Source organism: Paramisgurnus dabryanus, chromosome 8 (assembly GCF_030506205.2).
Source record: "Paramisgurnus dabryanus chromosome 8, PD_genome_1.1, whole genome shotgun sequence".
NCBI classification, from domain to species: Eukaryota; Metazoa; Chordata; class Actinopteri; order Cypriniformes; family Cobitidae; genus Paramisgurnus; species Paramisgurnus dabryanus.
In genome coordinates, this window is record NC_133344.1 from 11,601,510 (window position 1) to 11,621,151 (window position 19,642).

General features: G+C 38.2%; 2 protein-coding genes across 2 annotated transcripts in view; both read left to right on the forward strand.

Moving 5' to 3' along the window:
• Nucleotides 1–19,642, forward strand: part of LOC135770743 (uncharacterized) — a 200,271-nt gene that overhangs the window by 56,340 nt on the left and 124,289 nt on the right. The gene's annotated exons all lie outside the window — the stretch shown is intronic.
• Nucleotides 938–17,399, forward strand: LOC135771887 (uncharacterized). The gene is made up of 18 exons (XM_065282237.2): nt 938–1,497; nt 6,068–6,150; nt 6,515–6,631; nt 7,275–7,382; nt 7,505–7,612; nt 7,735–7,842; nt 7,963–8,070; nt 8,190–8,297; nt 8,426–8,533; nt 8,663–8,770; nt 8,894–9,001; nt 9,235–9,315; nt 9,826–10,255; nt 11,107–11,214; nt 11,302–11,356; nt 11,949–12,035; nt 15,184–17,154; nt 17,239–17,399. The coding sequence occupies exons 2-18, from the start codon at nt 6,101–6,103 to the stop codon at nt 17,397–17,399; spliced, it is 3,924 nt and encodes a 1,307-aa protein (XP_065138309.1). The 5' UTR covers nt 938–1,497; nt 6,068–6,100.

Genomic DNA, 19,642 nt, shown 5'->3' on the forward strand with positions numbered 1-19,642 from the left:
GCCGTAGTCGGTAACCTCCCCCGTATTTTCCAGAGTTGAAAAGATGTCTTGTACATCTGGTCCTGCGAGGTGAAGTAATAACGCTCTCCTCCGCTGTTTAACTGTGTTTGTCGCATCATCTCCAATGATAAGTCCTTTCCCGTCTGCATATAATTCGAAAGATTTCAGCCATCTTGTCCATCTTGGTACGAGTGTGGCTGGGTCTGAGAAACATTCAAAGTTTTGGATCCCACTTTTCTCCATGATTGTTCCTCGTCACGATGTTATTTTTGTTTATCTTGCTTTAATATCCTCGTCGCCAATGTTACATCTCCGCTATATTTAAATAAAGAGACGAGCACACACTTTTAGGTTCTGCTCTTTGCACGTGCATTTCTTTACTGAACCAACCCAAACACCTGTTGTGTGTCTCTTACATTCTATGGCGCCCTCTAGCGGCTGATACAGGTAACAACCATAACACATGTCAATCTTATACATGACAGAGAGGGCGGGGTTATGACTTGTACTGCAGCCAGCCACCAGGGGGCGATCAAAGAGCCAGAGGCTTCACTTTTCAAGACTTATGAGGCACACCCGGTTTCGAGAGTAGCCGGCTAGCTCAGCCGGTGCAGCTTCTCCAGAGCGGCTGCCCGGAGTTTTGATGACGTAACAGCTTTACGTGATTGGTCGCCTCATTTATGACAACGATCAAGTGCGTTTCAAGTTTAATCCAACCTTTAGTTCCACTTATAAACATTATAAATTCATGTTTTAAAACAGGAAAAAACTATTTAATATGCTTAAATATGTTATATTGTGTCGTGTAATAAAATTAAAATTAAAATAACAAACTCTATTGGTATTTTAATAATATAGGCTTGTTTCCCGTTATTTTCGGGTATACAGTATAAGCAGCAATTAAAATATTCGATATAAAATGTTTCTGGTTGCAACTTTTTATTAAAAGGTTTGTTTTGATCAAATTCAGCTTTTAATTCACTTCATTTGCGATTAAAAACAAGGAAACACGGCGCACACGTCACTACGGCAAGCAGCAGGTGTCTGGCTTGACGGCTCCGTCTTCAGTTCCTCCCTCGACTGCAAGCTGCAAACCTCGCCGATCGGTCTGCGCAGCGCCGGATGATCTCGAACACACCTAGTGACACACACCGGAGCTTTGGTGTCACTTGTTTTGGGCTTTATGGACAGAATGTCGTATTTAGTTTTATAAGGTGAAGTTAAATTACCAGACGATACAACTGTAGGAAAACTATACTGCGATATAACGTTATGTTTACTGCGCGACAACAGCAGACGAAACGAAAGTGAAAGTTGTTGAGTTAAAAACGCGGCGCAAATTCACTTTTAAACGTATTGTAAAGTTTTCGTATCGGTGTACGTTGGAACAGGACATGAATGTTCTGGACTGAACAATACTAAAGAATTTTACATTGTAAGTAAGTACATTTATTCAAGGCCAGCAGTTAACGCGGAAGCAAAATGGACCAAAAACAGGTAGGTATACGTGAGCAGAGTAGTTATTAAACATTTAAGACTGTTCATGTTTACACTACGTTGTTGGGATTTATGTCCAAGAAAGTTTATGTGAAAAGAGATGAGAGGCTATGTAGAGAGGTTTCACCTTACTTGTCCTAAACTTAAATGAAAGTTAAAGTAAAACATCAATAAACCACCAGTCTATAACAAAGTCATCATCGCACTTAGACGTGTAAATGCTTTAAGCATAGTATGTGCTCCATTGTTCAAAACGTTTCAAATGTGCTACAGTATTTATGCTTTATCATAGACAGTAAGATAATTATGATAGATTGGATGGGTATGATATGTGTGGTGACATAAATTGTTGCTTAACCCAGGACATCGTCCTTTATAAATGAAACACCAATTTCGATTTTATTTTTAATTATAAATTAACACATGTAAAAAATGTGTAAAAAATTAACACATAATTTTTACAGTGTATGTGTTTTGGCCACTCATTTAAACAACAACCTCTTTTTAGTTTAATAAAACAGGTTTTAAAGTGCTTTTTTTTTTAAAGCAATCACCTGTGTATAAACCATAAAAATGCGTAGTTGCATACTTTTATGTAGGGGTGTAACGATACATTGTGCCAAACATAATGATTATGTTTGATGAGTGTGTGTGCTTTTTCAAATGCATTTTATAAGCGACTCAAACTCAGTGATTTTCAATTGATAAGGACTTTCTACTGATCAAAGTAGTACATGAATGAGCTGTGCATAATATGCCTTTGTGATTCAGAATCAAGGCCGTAGCCAGGATTTTTCAAATACCGAGGACATTTTTTTTATTATTTACATTTTTTCCATATTACAGAATAATAATAAACATGTCCAAACTACGACATAGCACAAATGTAACTGTGTCTGTGAGAATTTTGTTGGTGACTAAAAGCATCCAAAATAAATCAATGGTTACATTTCATCATCTGAAGTGCCTAGAAACTGCAAAACTGTGTCATTTTTTCAAGAAGCTTCTTAAATTTTCAATTTAGGATGAATTTTTAAGAGTATAGAAGGAGTTTATATATAATAAGGGCTCTTAGTGGCTGCTTTTTCTTCAATATTCAGCGTAAGTCATCTATTTCAAAAAATATATTTTTTGGTTTCTAATAACAAAAATTAATCTGTTTGGCACAGCTATATTTTGTCTACAAAAGTAATTTCAAGCATTTAACCATAGGCCTTCAGATTTAATGATTTTTAAGAGAATAGTTAACATTTACGGAAGATGATTAGGGCCACTGGTGAAAAAAATATTTGAATTCTGACTTTATTCTCAGAATTCTGACTTTAATCTCAGAATTCTGACTTTAATCTCAGAATTCTGACTTTAATCTCAGAATTCTGAGATTAAAGTCAGAATTCTGAGTTTAAAGTCAGAATTCTGAGTTTAAAGTCAGAATTCTGAGTTTAAAGTCAGAATTCTGAGTTTAAAGTCAGAATTCTGAGTTTAAAGTCAGAATTCTGAGATTAAAGTCAGAATTCTGAATTCTGAGTTTAAAGTCAGAATTCTGAGTTTAAAGTCAGAATTCTGAGATTAAAGTCAGAATTCTGAATTCTGAGTTTAAAGTCAGAATTCTGAGAATAAAGTCAGAATTCTAAGATTAAAGTCTGAATTCTGAGTTTAAAGTCAGAATTCTGAGTTTAAAGTCAGAATTCTGAGTTTAAAGTCAGAATTCTGAGATTAAAGTCAGAATTCTGAGATTAAAGTCAGAATTCTGAGATTAAAGTCAGAATTCTAAGATTAAAGTCAGAATTCTGAGATTAAAGTCAGAATTCTGAGATTAAAGTCAGAATTCTGAATTCTGAGTTTAAAGTCAGAATTCTGAGAATAAAGTCAGAATTCTGAATTCTGAGTTTAAAGTCAGAATTCTGAGAATAAAGTCAGAATTCTGAGAATAAAGTCAGAATTCTGAGTTTAAAGTCAGAATTCTGAGTTTAAAGTCAGAATTCTGAGTTTAAAGTCAGAATTCTGAGATTAAAGTCAGAATTCTGAGATTAAAGTCAGAATTCTGAGATTAAAGTCAGAATTCTGAGATTAAAGTCAGAATTCTGAGTTTAAAGTCAGAATTCTGAGTTTAAAGTCAGAATTCTGAGTTTAAAGTCAGAATTCTGAGATTAAAGTCAGAATTCTGAGATTAAAGTCAGAATTCTGAATTCTGAGTTTAAAGTCAGAATTCTGAGTTTAAAGTCAGAATTCTGAGTTTAAAGTCAGAATTCTGAGTTTAAAGTCAGAATTCTGAGTTTAAAGTCAGAATTCTGAGATTAAAGTCAGAATTCTGAGATTAAAGTCAGAATTCTGAGATTAAAGTCAGAATTCTGAGATTAAAGTCAGAATTCTGAGATTAAAGTCAGAATTCTGAATTCTGAGATTAAAGTCAGAATTCTGAGATTAAAGTCAGAATTCTGAATTCTGAGTTTAAAGTCAGAATTCTGAGATTAAAGTCAGAATTCTGAGTTTAAAGTCAGAATTCTGAGTTTAAAGTCAGAATTCTGAGATTAAAGTCAGAATTCTGAGATTAATGTCAGAATTCTGAGATTAAAGTCAGAATTCTGAGATTAAAGTCAGAATTCTGAGTTTAAAGTCAGAATTCTGAGTTTAAAGTCAGAATTCTGAGTTTAAAGTCAGAATTCTGAGATTAAAGTCAGAATTCTGAGATTAAAGTCAGAATTCTGAGTTTAAAGTCAGAATTCTGAGTTTAAAGTCAGAATTCTGAGTTTAAAGTCAGAATTCTGAGTTTAAAGTCAGAATTCTGAGAATAAAGTCAGAATTCAAATATTTTTTTCACCAGTGGCCCTAATCCTCTTCCGTAAACATTTTAGTTAAGTGACCTTAACTTTTGAGCAGTAGTGTAGGTTTTAATCTCATTGGTAGCCGTATTGCATCCCATATTGTAGGCTATTTGCTGCATAACCTTTAACTTTCTCATCTTCCCTTCTTCTCTGCTCATCTTTTCCTGGCTTTCCAAATGATAGTTAAGTTTGTTACAGCCTTTTCATTTTCATTTGCTTTATTAGATTAGAATTACAGACGTGGAGAGACTCTTTCTTACGTTGCATGTTACACAAACATTCTTGCCTTTCTTGCATACTATTCTTGTATAGAAGCAGTGCTTATTATACTTTGTGTTTGCGACCGCTACCTTTGAGCTTGTTGTACTTCCATCGCTCTGTCGTTGCGGGTGTGAGGGATTCTGGCGGACTGCACGTGAGGACCGGGCTGCTTGTGATTGTCTAGCAGCACCTGCTGCTCGTTGAGTGTAGAGAATGATACATGCTCTCGCGTCAGTCTCCAACCACGACAGAAAAGATCGCTAGATTTGTCCTTTTTCGCTTTTTTAAGTTGCTAAATCTAGCGACAAAGTCATCAACAAGTTGGCAACACGACGACACTGCTCGGACTGTGCATGTATATAGCTAATCCTGCTTCTGGTTGGCTAACGATGGAAATTCAGCCAATCATCATTGATTATGTGGTTGTCCCACCCCCTCTAACATACACAGCCCAATCAGTTCTGTGTTTCCCACCCCTCAACACACGCAAGAGAAAAACATTGCCTGTCTAATGATGAGAGTTTACTCGCTTCAGTGAGATTAATTATACTAATGCGCAGCATTTTAATGTCAGTAACGCTGTAAGGAAAGGACACTTATATTTATTTAGTCGTTATTTCCATCACTCACTGCACGTGATGATCCGTAGATGCAAGGATTGTCTCGTCGGCTATTTTCACATCAAAATGAAACGAAACTTCAAGAAAAACCTACCGAGGACATGACCTCGGTGTCCTCAATGGTAGCTACGGCCATGTTCAGAGTCTATATCTATCTAATCTAAATCCGGACAAGTATATTAGTGTGATTTATTGTTACACCCCTCAGACATCATGTGACATCAGGAACTACTGTTTGCATAGAACAGCATTTTTGACGTTTTCAAACATATGTGTATAAAGGGAACATTTTGACAACGCTGTTGTGTGTGCATAACACAAATGAAAATATTTTGTCTTCAGTACATTGTTGTCATGTAAATATACACAAAGACATCACTACACTACTGTTTTTGATACACCAAGTCATTTTTACATTACATTTACAAATGCTTCAGGTTTCAGAGAACTTTACAAAACAAATATAGAAGCATAATATGAAGTAGAATGTGATTTATTTATTTTTTGTTTCTAAAACACCAAAGCCCTGGTTAACTTTCTAGACAATGCACTGGAATGGGTGTGAAGTTTCTGATAATTTTCCAAAAATCATTAACCCTAATGGGACAAAGTCAGTTTTAAATGATGGCATTCTAAAAGGTCAAATCTAAAAAAAAACTAATTTTGAAAATGATTTTAGCCTTAAAGAAACTTAAAATGCAAGGTAAATATTTTTAGCTGTGTTTCATAATTAGTCCAATCGAGGGTTAAATTATCCACTGGCTTATCCTAACATATTTTATTCTCCCTTATTTTATTGCTAATCAGCCTTAAAGATTGTTTTTGTGTGTGTGTGTGTGTGTGTGTATGTGATGTACCTTGAAGACTTTAGGATTTAGGTAACCGTTAATAGTGGATATGGCCACACAAGACTCAGAAGAGCATGTGGAGAAGATGGAGTGTGAACAGTAAGATTATTTCACATTACATATCTGGTATTTTTATGCCTGGCTTTCTTGTCAACAGAGGAAATAAAATGCATAGGTGGTGTCAGGAATCTTGACATGATAACTTTTCTTTATAGTCACATGAGGTTTCTCTTATATGCATTACTAAAATACAAACTGTTACCAGAGTGTCACAGTCCATTGTCCTTTTTGTACATGTTCATTGATAAACATTTTTGTTCAAACTTCTGCCTAGAGTTTTTCAAATTAACTTTACTGTAGGAAGCAGCTGCCTATGTAAACAGTAGAGAGGGAGGTGGCTCTTTTTGCAACAGCACTGATATTTTAAAAGATCTGTATGTTAGTAGTATTGTGTTTTTTTAAGGATTCAACAAGATGAAGCAACATCCCGAGACCCCCCCTCGCCACCACTACAAAGTGACCAGACAGTAGAACCAAAACAGTTTAGCAACAGAGCTCCACGTAAAAGAAGGAATAAAAGGTACAACACTTTAATAACACAACGGGGTGCTTTCCCGGACAGGGCTTATCCTAGTCGCTGACTAAAATGCAAGTCAAAAACATCTTGCACTGACGTATCTTAACATACAGTACATCTGTGCCATTGTTTTATCTCAAAATGCACATCAGTATAGTCTTTTCTAATATATGTTTGTAAAAACTACTTAAATGTCATAAAATAACTAAGGCCTAGTCGTGGATTAATCTAAACCAGTGTTTCTCAACCCTGGTCCTCAAGGACCCCCTTCCAGAATGTTTGAGATGTCTCCTTAAATAAGACACCTGATTTAAATTATTAGCCTGTTAGGGAGACATTCTGGAAGGAGACTGATGAGTTAGTTCATGTGTTTTAAATTGGGAGACATCTAAAACTTTCTGGAAGGGGGTCCTTGAGGACCAGGGTTGAGAAACACTGATCTAAACCCTGCCCGGGAAACTGCTCCAAAGTCTTTTAAAGGAGGAAATTACAAATCACATGGATTATAAAGTTGCACATTTGCTTAATCTAAAATCATTTCTTCTGTTTTCATTGTTGGAGTTTTTTTATTGTTTTGTATTTATGTTTTTTTTTTTTTTTTTTTTGAAATTGCTTATCATCTTTAAAATTTTTCTTGCTATTAAAGGCTGAGACCAGATGAAGCAACATCTCCAGCCCCTTCCTGCACATCTCTTCAAAGTGATCAGTCAATGGGTCGACCAATAACGTTTAAAGAAGGAACTACAGATATAAGGTTGGAAATCCTTTGAATAAGTTTGAGAAGTTGATTTCTGTAAGTTTTGTACAGGAAAGTTTCTTTTGGGAGGGGGTTGTTGTAATTGCTTATCATCTTTACATTTTTTCTTGCTATTAAAGGCTGAGAAGAGATGAAGCAACATCTCCAGCCCCTTCCTGCACATCTCTACAAAGTGATCAGTCAATGGGTCGACCAATAACGTTTAAAGAAGGAACTCCAGATACAAGGTGAGAAATCCTTTGAACAAGTTTGAGAAGTTGATTTCTGTAGTTTTGTACAGGACAGTTTCTTTTTGGGGGGGTTGTTGTAATTGCTTATCATCTTTTCATTTTTTTTCATTCCGTCAAAGGCTTAGACCAGATGAAGCAACATCTCCAGCCCCTTCCCACACATCTCTACACAGTGATCAGTCAATGGGTCGACCAATAACGTTTCAAGAAAGAAGTCCAGATATAAGGTGGGAAATCCTTTGAACAAGTTTGAGAGGTTGATTTCTGTAGTTTTGTACAGGAAAGTTTTTTTTTGGGGGGGGGGGTGTAATTGCTTATCATCTTTACAATTTTTCTTGCCATCAAAGGTTGAGACCAGATGAAGCAACATCTCCAGTCCCTTCCTGCACATCTTTTCAAAGTGATCAGTCAATGGGTCGACCAATAACGTTTAAAGAAAGAAGTCCAGATATAAGGTGGGAAATCCTTTGAACAAGTTTGAGAGGTTGATTTCTGTAGTTTTGTACAGGAAAGTTTTTTTTTGGGGGGGGGGTGTAATTGCTTATCATCTTTACAATTTTTCTTGCCATCAAAGGTTGAGACCAGATGAAGCAACATCTCCAGTCCCTTCCTGCACATCTTTTCAAAGTGATCAGTCAATGGGTCGACCAATAACGTTTAAAGAAAGAAGTCCAGATATAAGGTGGGAAATCCTTTGAACAAGTTTGAGAAGTTGATTTCTGTAAGTTTTGTACAGGGTAGTTTTTTTTTTGGGGGGGGGGGGGTTGTTGTAATTGCTTATCATCTTTACCATTTTTCTTGCTATTAAAGGCTGAGACGAGATGAAGCAACATCTCCAGCCCCCTCCTGCACATCTCTACAAAGTGATCAGTCAATGGGTCGACCAATAACGTTTAAAGAAGGAACTCCAGATACAAGGTGAGAAATCCTTTGAACAAGTTTGAGAAGTTGATTTCTGTAGTTTTGTACAGGACAGTTTCTTTTTTTTTGGGGGGGGGGGGGGGTTGTAATTGCTTATCATCTTTACATTTTTTCTTGCTATTAAAGGCTGAGACCAGATGAAGCAACATCTCCAGCCCCTTCCTGCACATCTTTTCAAAGTGATCAGTCAATGGGTCGACCAATAACGTTTAAAGAAAGAATTCCAGATATAAGGTGGGAAATCCTTTGAATAAGTTTGAGAAGTTGATTTCTGTAAGTTTTGTACAGGAAAGTTGTTTTTTTTTTGGGGGGGTGTAATTGCTTATCATCTTTACCATTTTTTTCATTCCGTCAAAGGCTTAGACCAGATGAAGCAACATCTCCAGCCCCTTCCCACACATCTCTACAAAGTGATCAGTCAATGGGTCGACCAATAACGTTTCAAGAAAGAACTCAAGATATAAGGTGAGAAATCCTTTGAAAAAGTTTGAGAAGTTGATTTCTGTAGTTTTGTACAGGACATTTTTTGGGGGGTTGTTGTAATTGCTTATCATCTTTAACATTTTCCTTGCCATCAAAGGCTGAGACCAGATGAACCCTGTCCGGGAAACCGCCCCTAAAAGTTTACAATTTTGTTCTTTTTTTAATCCAAATTTGATAAATAAGTGGTGTTGCTCTGTTTGTAAATATTAATACAGAATTATAAAGAAGAATGTTAAGGAGCCATTCCGTAGACCTGATAGTTCATGGCGAAAAGAGGCTTTATCTCCAGATATCAGGTAATTTAGATTTTGTTCTATCTGTTTTTATTATATATTTTATATGGTGTATTTTAATTATATATTTCTAGGGCTACACCGTATTGTGCAAAACTGCCATTGCAATAATTTTCTCTGTTGTATATTACGATAAAAGCAATACTGCATGCCTTAACCAGTTGGTATTATTTGACCTTTTGTCACTTGACCTCTTGTCACTTGACAAGAAGTTTGTATGGTATAAGATACCTCTTGTCAATTAATCAGAACTGTGAAACCTTCTTTGGACCCATATTAATTGGTACCACCATGTCTTTTGTGAAGTTAAATGTTACTGAATCTTTGATTTCTGTCTGCAATTTGAAACAGTTTTCATATAGCGTAAAGGCATCCAAAATAGTTTTCTTTAAAAAAATCTGTTCTGCATGTTTTGTTGAAGTGCCTATTGCAGATGTACACATTGCAATGTCGATGCTAAAATAATATATTGTGATTTTGTGAAGTTAATCAGTTTCTCTTTCATTTTCACAGCAAACTTTCAGCCACTTTGCTGACAGAGGATCATTACAGATGTTCAGTGTGTAGCGAGGTCTTTAAGAATCCAGTTTCTATTCCCTGTGGACACAGTTACTGCAAACACTGCATTGAGATCTACTGGAGCAAACCAACTCAAGCTGAATGTTACGCTTGTCCTCAGTGCAGAAAGAGGTTCAGAGATCGGCCTGTGTTGAATGTTAACGTTGCTTTAACTAAACTGATAGATGAACTACAGCAGGCTGGGTTTAGTCCTGCTCTTCCTGCTCACTGCTATGCTGGACCTGAAGATGTGTCCTGTGATATCTGTACTGAGATGAAGTTCAAAGCTGTTAAATCCTGTTTGACCTGCTGTGTGTCTTACTGTGAGACTCACGTCAGACAACACTACACTGTACCAGCACTACAGAGACACAACCTGATAGAGGTGATACAACACTTTATACAACATTTACGTCTTGCTATACTTTGTTCATAAGTGGTATTTGACTGTTTGTTATTTGTGTCCACAACTTGTGCTTTTAATATTACTAATTAGGGATGTAACAACGCATTAAAGATCAATTAATAAAGTAGGAAAATATCATAGTTGAAGTCAGTTGAGATGTTAAATGAATTGTGATACACTTTTTAAACAGCAAGAGGCTAAAGCTAGACCGTACACTTTGACTTTGCATTTGTGATAGCAGTGAGCAAGTTGTAAACAGTAGTCTAAACCGTAATGAATGTGGCTGTGTGGATAATGTTGAGGTTGTCCCCATTTTCATTCATATCGAAGGTGCGGCAGCATTTTGGCTTTACGAAGACTAAAAATCAAAGCGATAAAATGGTAGCAGATAATACAAAAAATGTGTGCAGATACTGCAAAATATGTACACTAATAATAACACAACAAACATGACACAGAATATAAACTGTCAGAAGCTCCAGTCACTATGCCAAGTCTACAGCTATTAATGGGCCAAAGCACACTGACCATTGGATTTGCAGTATCACTCATGGCAATTAGTTTGAGAAACACAGTGATCATAATCTAATCACTATTTGGTTTAGGCTATAATTTGTCTTTAATCTCAATTTGTAAAAAAAATTATGACTTGAGTCTTATTGTGAGTTGAGTGAATCATTACCTCCATATTATTAATTACTTTTAAAAGTATGAACTAGTCTGTAATATTGTAATAATATTGTAATATTAGTAATATTGTAACACTTGACAATTAATTTAGTGCTTTCTGTTTATTGGATTATGATTGTAATTGTTAATTGTTTGTTTAGCCTTGCAATATACCATGTATCACTGAGACCACTATAGTATCCAGTGCAGAGAAAACACTGCAAGAAGACAACAAACTGTTGATAGCAACAGTGTCTAAACGTAATTCGGTAAGAGTTCATAAGTCACATTTTTTTAAATATATATAAAAATGAAGGATGATAAGTAGCTTTGTGTTACTGATTTTCTCTTCGCAGATGTTGATGGAAAAGGCTAAACGTTTATGTAAAGGATTTGAAGTTCATTGTAATGGTGAGTGAAAATCATGCTGTATTTCTCATCTGTGCAGGACAATTGGTTAGTTTTTATTTAGTAAATTTAATTTCTATTAAAATTTCTATTAAATCACACAAAGTTTCTGCCCAATCTCATGTTAATCTTGAGTAGAGTAGTATTGCATCCTTCATATCTCCAAAGAGTCTTTAGCACGTCATAAGCACGCAACATCTACATTACATCATCCCATTATCCCTGGATAACGTTTGATTAACTATACTTTTACTTTGTTTACATTTTATGCTCTTACTCGCTGATTGTCAACAAAACACAGACATTTAATGCAGTTTCAGTTATCGCCTGTGGTTCTGAAGTGCCCATTCAAGCACCCCCAGTGTACATCCGCAACTCTTGATGTAACCGATTCAGTAGTTGAAAACCCTTTCCCGAAACTTGTATGAACCCTGAAGAGTATTCGGCATAGAAATACTCTGTCATGCATCCAACTGTTTTTTTAAAATCCTTGCCTATGTTAAGGCGGAGAATTTTACTGTTTAACAGTGTAAATAATCTAAATGCATGAAATTTTATTAGACTGACCCCTCTTAACATTTCATTTGATTTTCAGATTTCCCCACGGACATTATTGAAATGGCTGCTCTTGGTCGCCCCCTGTACCTTGGAATGTTATATGACACTACAAGTGACAGTCAAAGTAAGAACATTTTGGCTTGTAAGAGCCTTCTAAGTAGTATTAAAGAGATATCTCACCCAAACATTGTAATTTTGTTCTAAATCTTTGTGAGTTAAATTTTTCTATTGAAAACAAAAGAAGATTTTGATAAATGATGGTAACCACACAGTTGATGAAAATGACCTGAAAAGAGCTGGGACCACCGTTTCCAAGGTTACTGTTGGTAATACACTAAGACGTCATGGTTTGAAATCATGCATGGCACGGAAGGTTCCCCTGCTTAATCCAGCACATGTCGATGCCCGTCTTAAGTTTGCCAATGACCATTTGGGTGATCTAGAGGAGTTGTCAGATGAGACCCAAATAGAACTTTTAGGTCTTAATTCCACTAAACGTGTTTGGAAGAAGAAGTATGATGAGTACCATCCCAAGAACACCATCCCTACTGTGAAGCATGGGGGTGGTAGCATCATGCTTTGGGGTGTTTTTCTGCACATGGGACAGGGCGACTGCACTGTATTAAGGAGAGGATGACCAGGGCCATGTATTGCAAGATTTTGGGGAACAACCTCCTTCCCTCAGTTAGAGCATTAAAGATGGGTCATGGCTGGTTCCTCCAACATGGCAATGACCTGAAGCACATAGCCAGGATAACCAAGGAGTGGCTCTGTAAGAAGCATATCAAGGTTCTGGTGTGGTCTAGGCAGTCTCCAGACCTAAACCCAATAAAGAATCTTTGGAGGGAGCTCAAACTCTGTGTTTCTCACCGACAGGCCAGAAACCTGACTGATCTAGAGAAGATCTATTTGGAGGAGTGGGCTAAAATCCCTCCTGCAGTGTGTGCAAAACTGGTGAAAAACTACAGGAAACGTTTGACCTCTGTAATTGCAAACAAAGGGGGCTAATCACACCAACAGCTTTTTATATTGCTAAGCAACCACCGACTCAGCTGTCTTGTCAATCAAATATTGAAGCGTGAGCGCTCTTTTGCTGTTATCTGTCATATTAGCAGAAACTTAAAAAAGAGGGCGCTTGCTCTGACCTTGTTTGAGGATGAGAGGTGCACAAACACGCAGGATAGAGTGAGCGAGTGGAGTCCGGTTCTTCAAAGCAACTGTAAACTTCCCTCACCACAACGTAAGGCCCGCCTCTCCCCTCATTCGATTGGACAATGGAAAGACGGCTTCTCCGCTCCCAGCGTGCTGCGGCCGGCGGGAAAAACCGCAAGGCGCTCGGCGCGCATAAACAGCGCGCAAACCCTCCCTGCCCATAGAATATCATTCAAAAAAGGCGCCTGCAACTGCCATAAACACTTTGGGTGTGACTGGCCCCAAAGGCTACTGTACCAAATATTAACATTGATTTTCTCAGGTGTTCAAATACTTATTTGCAGCGCTTTCATACAAATAAATACAACCCCAAATCAGAAAAAGTTGGGACATTGTAGAAATTGTAAGTAAAAAAGGAATGGAATGATTTACGAATCTCATAAACTTATATTTTATTTACAATAGAATATAAATAACATATCAAATGTTGAAAGTGAGACATTTTGAAATTTCATGCGAAATATTGGCTCATTTTGGATTTCATGAGATCTACACATTCCAAAAAAAGTTGGGACAGGTACCAATAAGAGGCCAGAAAATTTAAATGTACATATAAGGAACAGCTTAAGGACTAATTTGCAATTTATTAGGTCAATTGGCAACATGATTGGGTATAAAAAGAGCCTGTGAGAGTGGCAGTGTCTGTCAGAAGTCAATATGGGCAGAGAATCACCAATTCCCCCAATGCTGCGGCGAAAAATTACTTTTTCTGAGTTTCTCAGAGAAAAATTGCAAAGAGTTTGAAGTTATCATCATCTACAGTGCATAATATCATCCAAAGATTTAGAGAATCTGGAACAATCTGTGCGTAAGGGTCAAGGCCGGAAAACCATAATGGATGACCGTGATCTTCAGGCTTTTAGACGGCACTGCATCACATACAGGAATGCTACTGTAATGGAAATCATAACATGGGCTCAGGAATACTTCCAGAAAACATTGTCGGTGAATACAATCGACCGTGCCATTTGCCGTTGCCAGCTAAAACTCTATAAGTCAAAAAAGAAGCCATATCTAGACATGACCCAAAAGCGCAGGCGTTTTCTCTGGGCCAAGGCTCATTTAAAATGGACTTTGACAAAGTGGAATACTGTTCTGTGGTCAGACGAATCAAAATTTGAAGTTCTTTTTGGAAAACTGGGACGTCATTTCATCCGGACTAAAAAGGACAAGGACATCCCAAGTTGTTATTAGCGCTCATTTCAGAAACCTGCATCTCTGATGGTTTGGGGTTGCATGAGTGCGTGTGGCATGGGCAGCTTACACATCTGGAAAGGCACCATCAATGCTGAAAGGTTTATCCAATTTTAGAGCAACATATGCTCCTATTCAGACGTCGTCTCTTTTAGGGAAGACCTTTCATTTTCCAACATGACAATGCCAGACCACATACTGCATCAATTACAACATCATGGCTGCGTAGAAGAAGGATCTGAGTACTGAAATGGCCAACCTGCAGTCCAGATCTTTCACCCACAGAAAATATTTGGCGCATCATAAAGAGGAAGATACGACAAAGAAGACCTCAGACAGTTGAGCAACTAGAAGCCTGTTTTAGACAAGAATGGGACAACATTCCCATTCCTAAACATTGGTCCTCCTCCAGCTTTTCCTTATATGTACATTAAAATTTTCCGGCCTCTTATTGTTACCTGTCCCAACTTTTTTTGGAATGTGTAGCTCTGATGAAATCCAAAATGAGCCAATATTTGGCATGACATTTCAAAATATCTCACTTTCTACATTTGATATGTTGTCTATATTCTATTGTGAATAAAATATACGTTTATGAGATTTGTAAATTATTCCATTCCTTTTTTACTCACAATTTCTACAGTGTCCCACCTTTTCTGATTTGGGGTTTTAGTTAAAAAATCATACATTGTGATTTAAGATGACAATTTCAGACCCCTCCATGATTTCTAAGTGGGAGAACTTGCAAAATAGCAGGGTGTTCAAATACTTATTTTCCTCACTGTATATTATAAGTATTAATACATCTGAAAAAGTGAAATAAATGTATCAGTTGTAGGATTTTAATACAAGTTTGTGTTTTTCAGCGTCTTTTCTGTGGAGTGACAGCACTATTGCCTCTATGAGAGTCTCTCTGCCTCGACCTCAAACTGATGTGAAGGTTCTGGAAGGCGACTCCATACAGGACAGATTCAGAGCTCTTGAAATGTCTCCTATGTCAAGAACTAAAGCTCTTCAAGGACTGATAGAAGTTAATGGAGCTGCAATGTTTCTGAATCATCAAATTCAGTCTGAGCATCAGGAAAGAATTACATTGCACTATAAAACCACCACCAGACTAGACATGATCAGTCAAACACTGTTACATGAAGGAGTTTCTCCATCAGTCATTAATACAACCACAGCTACACATGTGATCATAGCTGTGAGCTACGGAGCTCAAGCCTTCTTTGTGTTTAATCGTCGGCAAAATAATTCAAAGAAAACTGCAGAAATGAAAGATATAATCAAGAAGCTGTCCTCTTCTTTTTGTTTAAGTCACATAAGTTCAAGCCTAAATGACAATGAAAAGGCTATGAGCCTGTTATATAACTGTAGTCTCTACATTGATGTGGGTGACTGGAAGAGTCCAGTGTCTTTTAAAAAGGCAGTGAAGATCTATGGGTCTCTGCCAGAACTGCTTGGATCTCAAGGCGAGAAAGCGGTTCCTCTGAAGGTTTGGCTTTACCCTCTGAAGAGACTGGAGAGGACCTCAGCGTGTGCTGCTCTCAGTGGAGTCAATGAAAGTTTGATGCAAAGAGCTGAGAACATCCTAGAACATCTGAATAAACAGATCAAGAAATGTCAGGATTTTATGACGAGCACAGATAATCTAAGTGTTGTTATTTGGTTTCCTGCTTTGAAAGATAAATTAGTGGATTTTTCAGAGCTTCTTCAGAAATACAAAGCAGATTATCAGAGAGGTATCACAGAGATTGCTGAAGATTCTGAAGTTAAAGAAGAGGAAGGAGAGAAAAAACTTCGACATCTACTAGAGAGACATGACCGATCACCATTCAGTGCAGATAATATAAACCAGTGGCTGGAGAATAAAGAAACTGAACTGAAGATTTTAAATGACTGTAAAGCTGCAGACATCACTGTTGTGAAATCACAGTCAGAGTTACATCAGATCATAAATGACCCACAGATAAACAGAGTGATGTGTTTCACTCTTACCTCACCAGATGATGAAGATTCATTCCTCACTGCTCTGAAGCACTATATTGAATCTGATCACATTACACCAACAGATTCACTTCAGTCCAAACCTGTTAAAATCAATCAGAAAGTGCTCATTGATTTACAATTGTATATTGCTGCTAAAGAGGCAAATGAAGATACAGAACAAACCAGGTTCATTGCTGCATCTGTACCAGATGATGAATTTCCTAAATTCACTGTGCAGTTTTATTATGCTGGGATGATTGTGAGCAGAAACATGAAGTTTGGAGTGAAACCAGATCTTGCTCAGATAACTCAAATAAAACCCAACAGTGTGTCTGTGAAGTGGAATAATTTACAGAAAAAAAGATTTGTGGTGGAGTACAGAGTTGTGGGAGATGATGAGATGAATAACAACACTTGGAAACAGATAACAGTTTACAATCACACTTTTAAAGAAGAGTGTGTTATTTCTAGTTTAAAACCAGACACAGAATATCAGCTCAGATATGCAGTTTGTGACAACAACAGTATGAGCAACTTTAGCTGGTTTATTAACTTTAAAACATCTTCTGTAGCACGACCAGGACGACCCTCTGTTACTAAACTGAGCAGGGATACTCTCAGACTAACCTGGTTAAAAGCTGAAGCAGATGAAGATTGTTCAATTCTGCAGTATATGGTTGAGTATAGAGAAGCAGGACTGGAGGGCTGGTCATCAGTATTAACACAAGGACCTCAGTGTGAATGTACTTTAACTGAACCTCACAGCACCTGCTATAGAGTCAGAGTATCTGCTGTCTATGAGAACACCACCAGCAAACCTAGTGAGGAAACATCTGTACCTGTGGATGGTAAGATACATGTGAAATAATAAAATTGATACATTTTGTTATGTTCTTTGCTTTAATTACACATGATTGCAATGTTCTCTTTAGTCTGGACCATAAACCTCTCAGAGAGAAAGACCTCCATCCTCCTAGAAGTGCTGAAACTCCAAACAGAGAAGAAACCAGTAGAGCTGATAGACTGGACAGATGATGAGAGTGAAGTGAGAGGATTTATCCAGTGTCTGCCCTACATCTCACTGCTGAGGTGATACATTTTCATTTTCACATACGTCATATGCTCTTGCTTATTTGGTATTAAACAAATAAGAAAATACTTTGCTATAACTACTTTTTCACTAAGTTGGTTTTCCAATCAACCTCAATTAAAGGGATCGTTCAGGGAGCCCCGGCTAGATCGCTTAGGTTACTTACGTAACCCCGGTTCCCTGAAATAACGGGAACGAAGCATTGCGTCAGTTAGCTGACGCTATGGGGGAAACTCCTGTTTACTCCGTGACTGAAGCCTATTGGTTAACGTCTGTACAAAGTACAGACCAATGACGTTTGAACCCGCGCGCGGGATGCGCACGTCCTTATATAAGCGCGGTTCAATCGTCAGGAGCTCATTATTATTCGACTGAAGCGCGCAGCCGAATAACACTCGCTGCGTAGACGTTTGTAGCACGGCAAGAGATGCAATGCTTCGTTCCCGTTATTTCAGGGAACCGGGGTTACGTAAGTAACCTAAGCGTTCCCTTTCAATACGGTTCACTTCGCATTGCGTCAGTTAGCTGACGCTATGGGGGAACGCATACACAACGTACTGAAGTGCCTTACCGGAGAGACACTGCGTGTGGCCCTATACCCGGCATATTCACAGCTTTAAAGCAAATGTGTAAGCACCATATAAATTGTTGACGCGCACACGGTGGGGTTATAAACGCACCGGGGGCACATAAAATAGGACAAGACGGCGAGGTACCGAGCGCGCCGCGGCTGTGCGAGATAAGTAAATTCAGAGTCACGTTGGTGAGCTCGCTGAGCGCACCGTGGTGTACACATAAATCGCATGAGCGTGCATGATTGAGCCGAGAGAACCTGCGCTCGTAGGGCAGGGACGTCTAAGCTGTACAATCTGACAACGTAGACGGCGAAGACCAGCCGGCCGCGTAGCAGATATCAAATATAGATATAGATACCCCTGTAGACCAAGTTCACGAAGAAGCCAAACTCGCACAGGGTGGGCTCTATATAGGACATAGCTCATAGAGGGGCGTGAGCCAGTGCGATGGTTTCAACGATCCATCTAAATAACCACTGTTGGCAACAGCCATACGTAGTGAGTGATCTGCGAAGCTCACGAACGGCCGATCTGACTATAATATGCGGCAGAACGGTTCGTAGCGTGGGATTATACAGATACCACAATAGTGTGAACCCAGGTGCACCCTCGAGCGCATCGGGATGCATATAGGTAGTATTATAGTGCACAGATCGGTGAGCTTTCCAAGCGCGCCGTAAATGTGTATTGACTATAAATTGCACGGGCACAGGTGACCACTTGAATACATCATGAATGCATATAGATGAATCAGAGTGTTATAATGCACAGGCCGGCAAGATTCTCGAGCGCACGGTCATGTGTTCTGATAATAAATTGTGCGCACACGGGTGAACTCTTCAGTGCACCGTGAATGCGTATAGATAAATCAGTGCACAGAACGCGCCGTGAATGTGTATACATGGGTTTCAATCATGTGACTTTTTACGTTATGCCGCCATCTTGAGGACCTACCGAGTACCAGTAGGCTACTGACAAGCATTGGCTGGCTTGCTACAATTTACGGATTTCTTATCTTTTACTGTCTATGATTCTTATGGATACGGGAAATGGCTACGAAAGACAACATGTCGCACCTCGACTGTCATGAAAAGAAACGCGACTTTAAAAAAATATACCTTGGTTTGGGTGTGATGCCTACTCAATCCCCGATACGTTCTTCCAGCCGCTGTTCGCTGCTACCGAACTACCACTATTTTACAACACTAAGGCGGCGCGTCACAACATGAAACTTTGCTCGAAGTATCACCTGGATCTCTACTCATGAACGCGAACATTGAGAACATTGTTTGTGTACACAGAGTTTAATAAAAAGAAAGTTTTGTACAACTGATTTTGGCTGTTATGGTGTCTGCTCGTCATCCCTGCCAGACGGAAATAATCGATTTCTGAATGCGAATGAATGAATCTCATATGAGGCTCCTTTTTCAACTAGAAGGTCAATATTGTTTTTCACTTGCGACAAAACAACGAATTATCTGTGCATTTATATGGAACTATGCTTTAGGAGCTATCCATCTTTACTCTCCTCCCTCCTTACGTTCCATTCGCAGATCGATACATCTAGACTGGGAAGATGGCGGCGAGCGGAAGCCAAATCAACCAAAGTCAGTTGTTCAAAACCTTCTTTTTAGTAAACTCTTTGTTCACAAACAATGTTCTCAATGCTCG

Excerpts from the sequence above, each read along its gene's own strand:
- LOC135771887 (XM_065282237.2), top strand. The coding sequence starts at position 6,101 with ATGGCCACACAAGACTCAGAAGAGCATGTGGAGAAGATGGAGTGTGAA. Across the intron at positions 8,298-8,425 it reads GAAAGAAGTCCAGATATAAG|GCTGAGACGAGATGAAGCAA; the intron begins GTGGGAAATCCT and ends TTGCTATTAAAG. Across the intron at positions 9,002-9,234 it reads GAAAGAACTCAAGATATAAG|AATTATAAAGAAGAATGTTA; the intron begins GTGAGAAATCCT and ends ATATTAATACAG.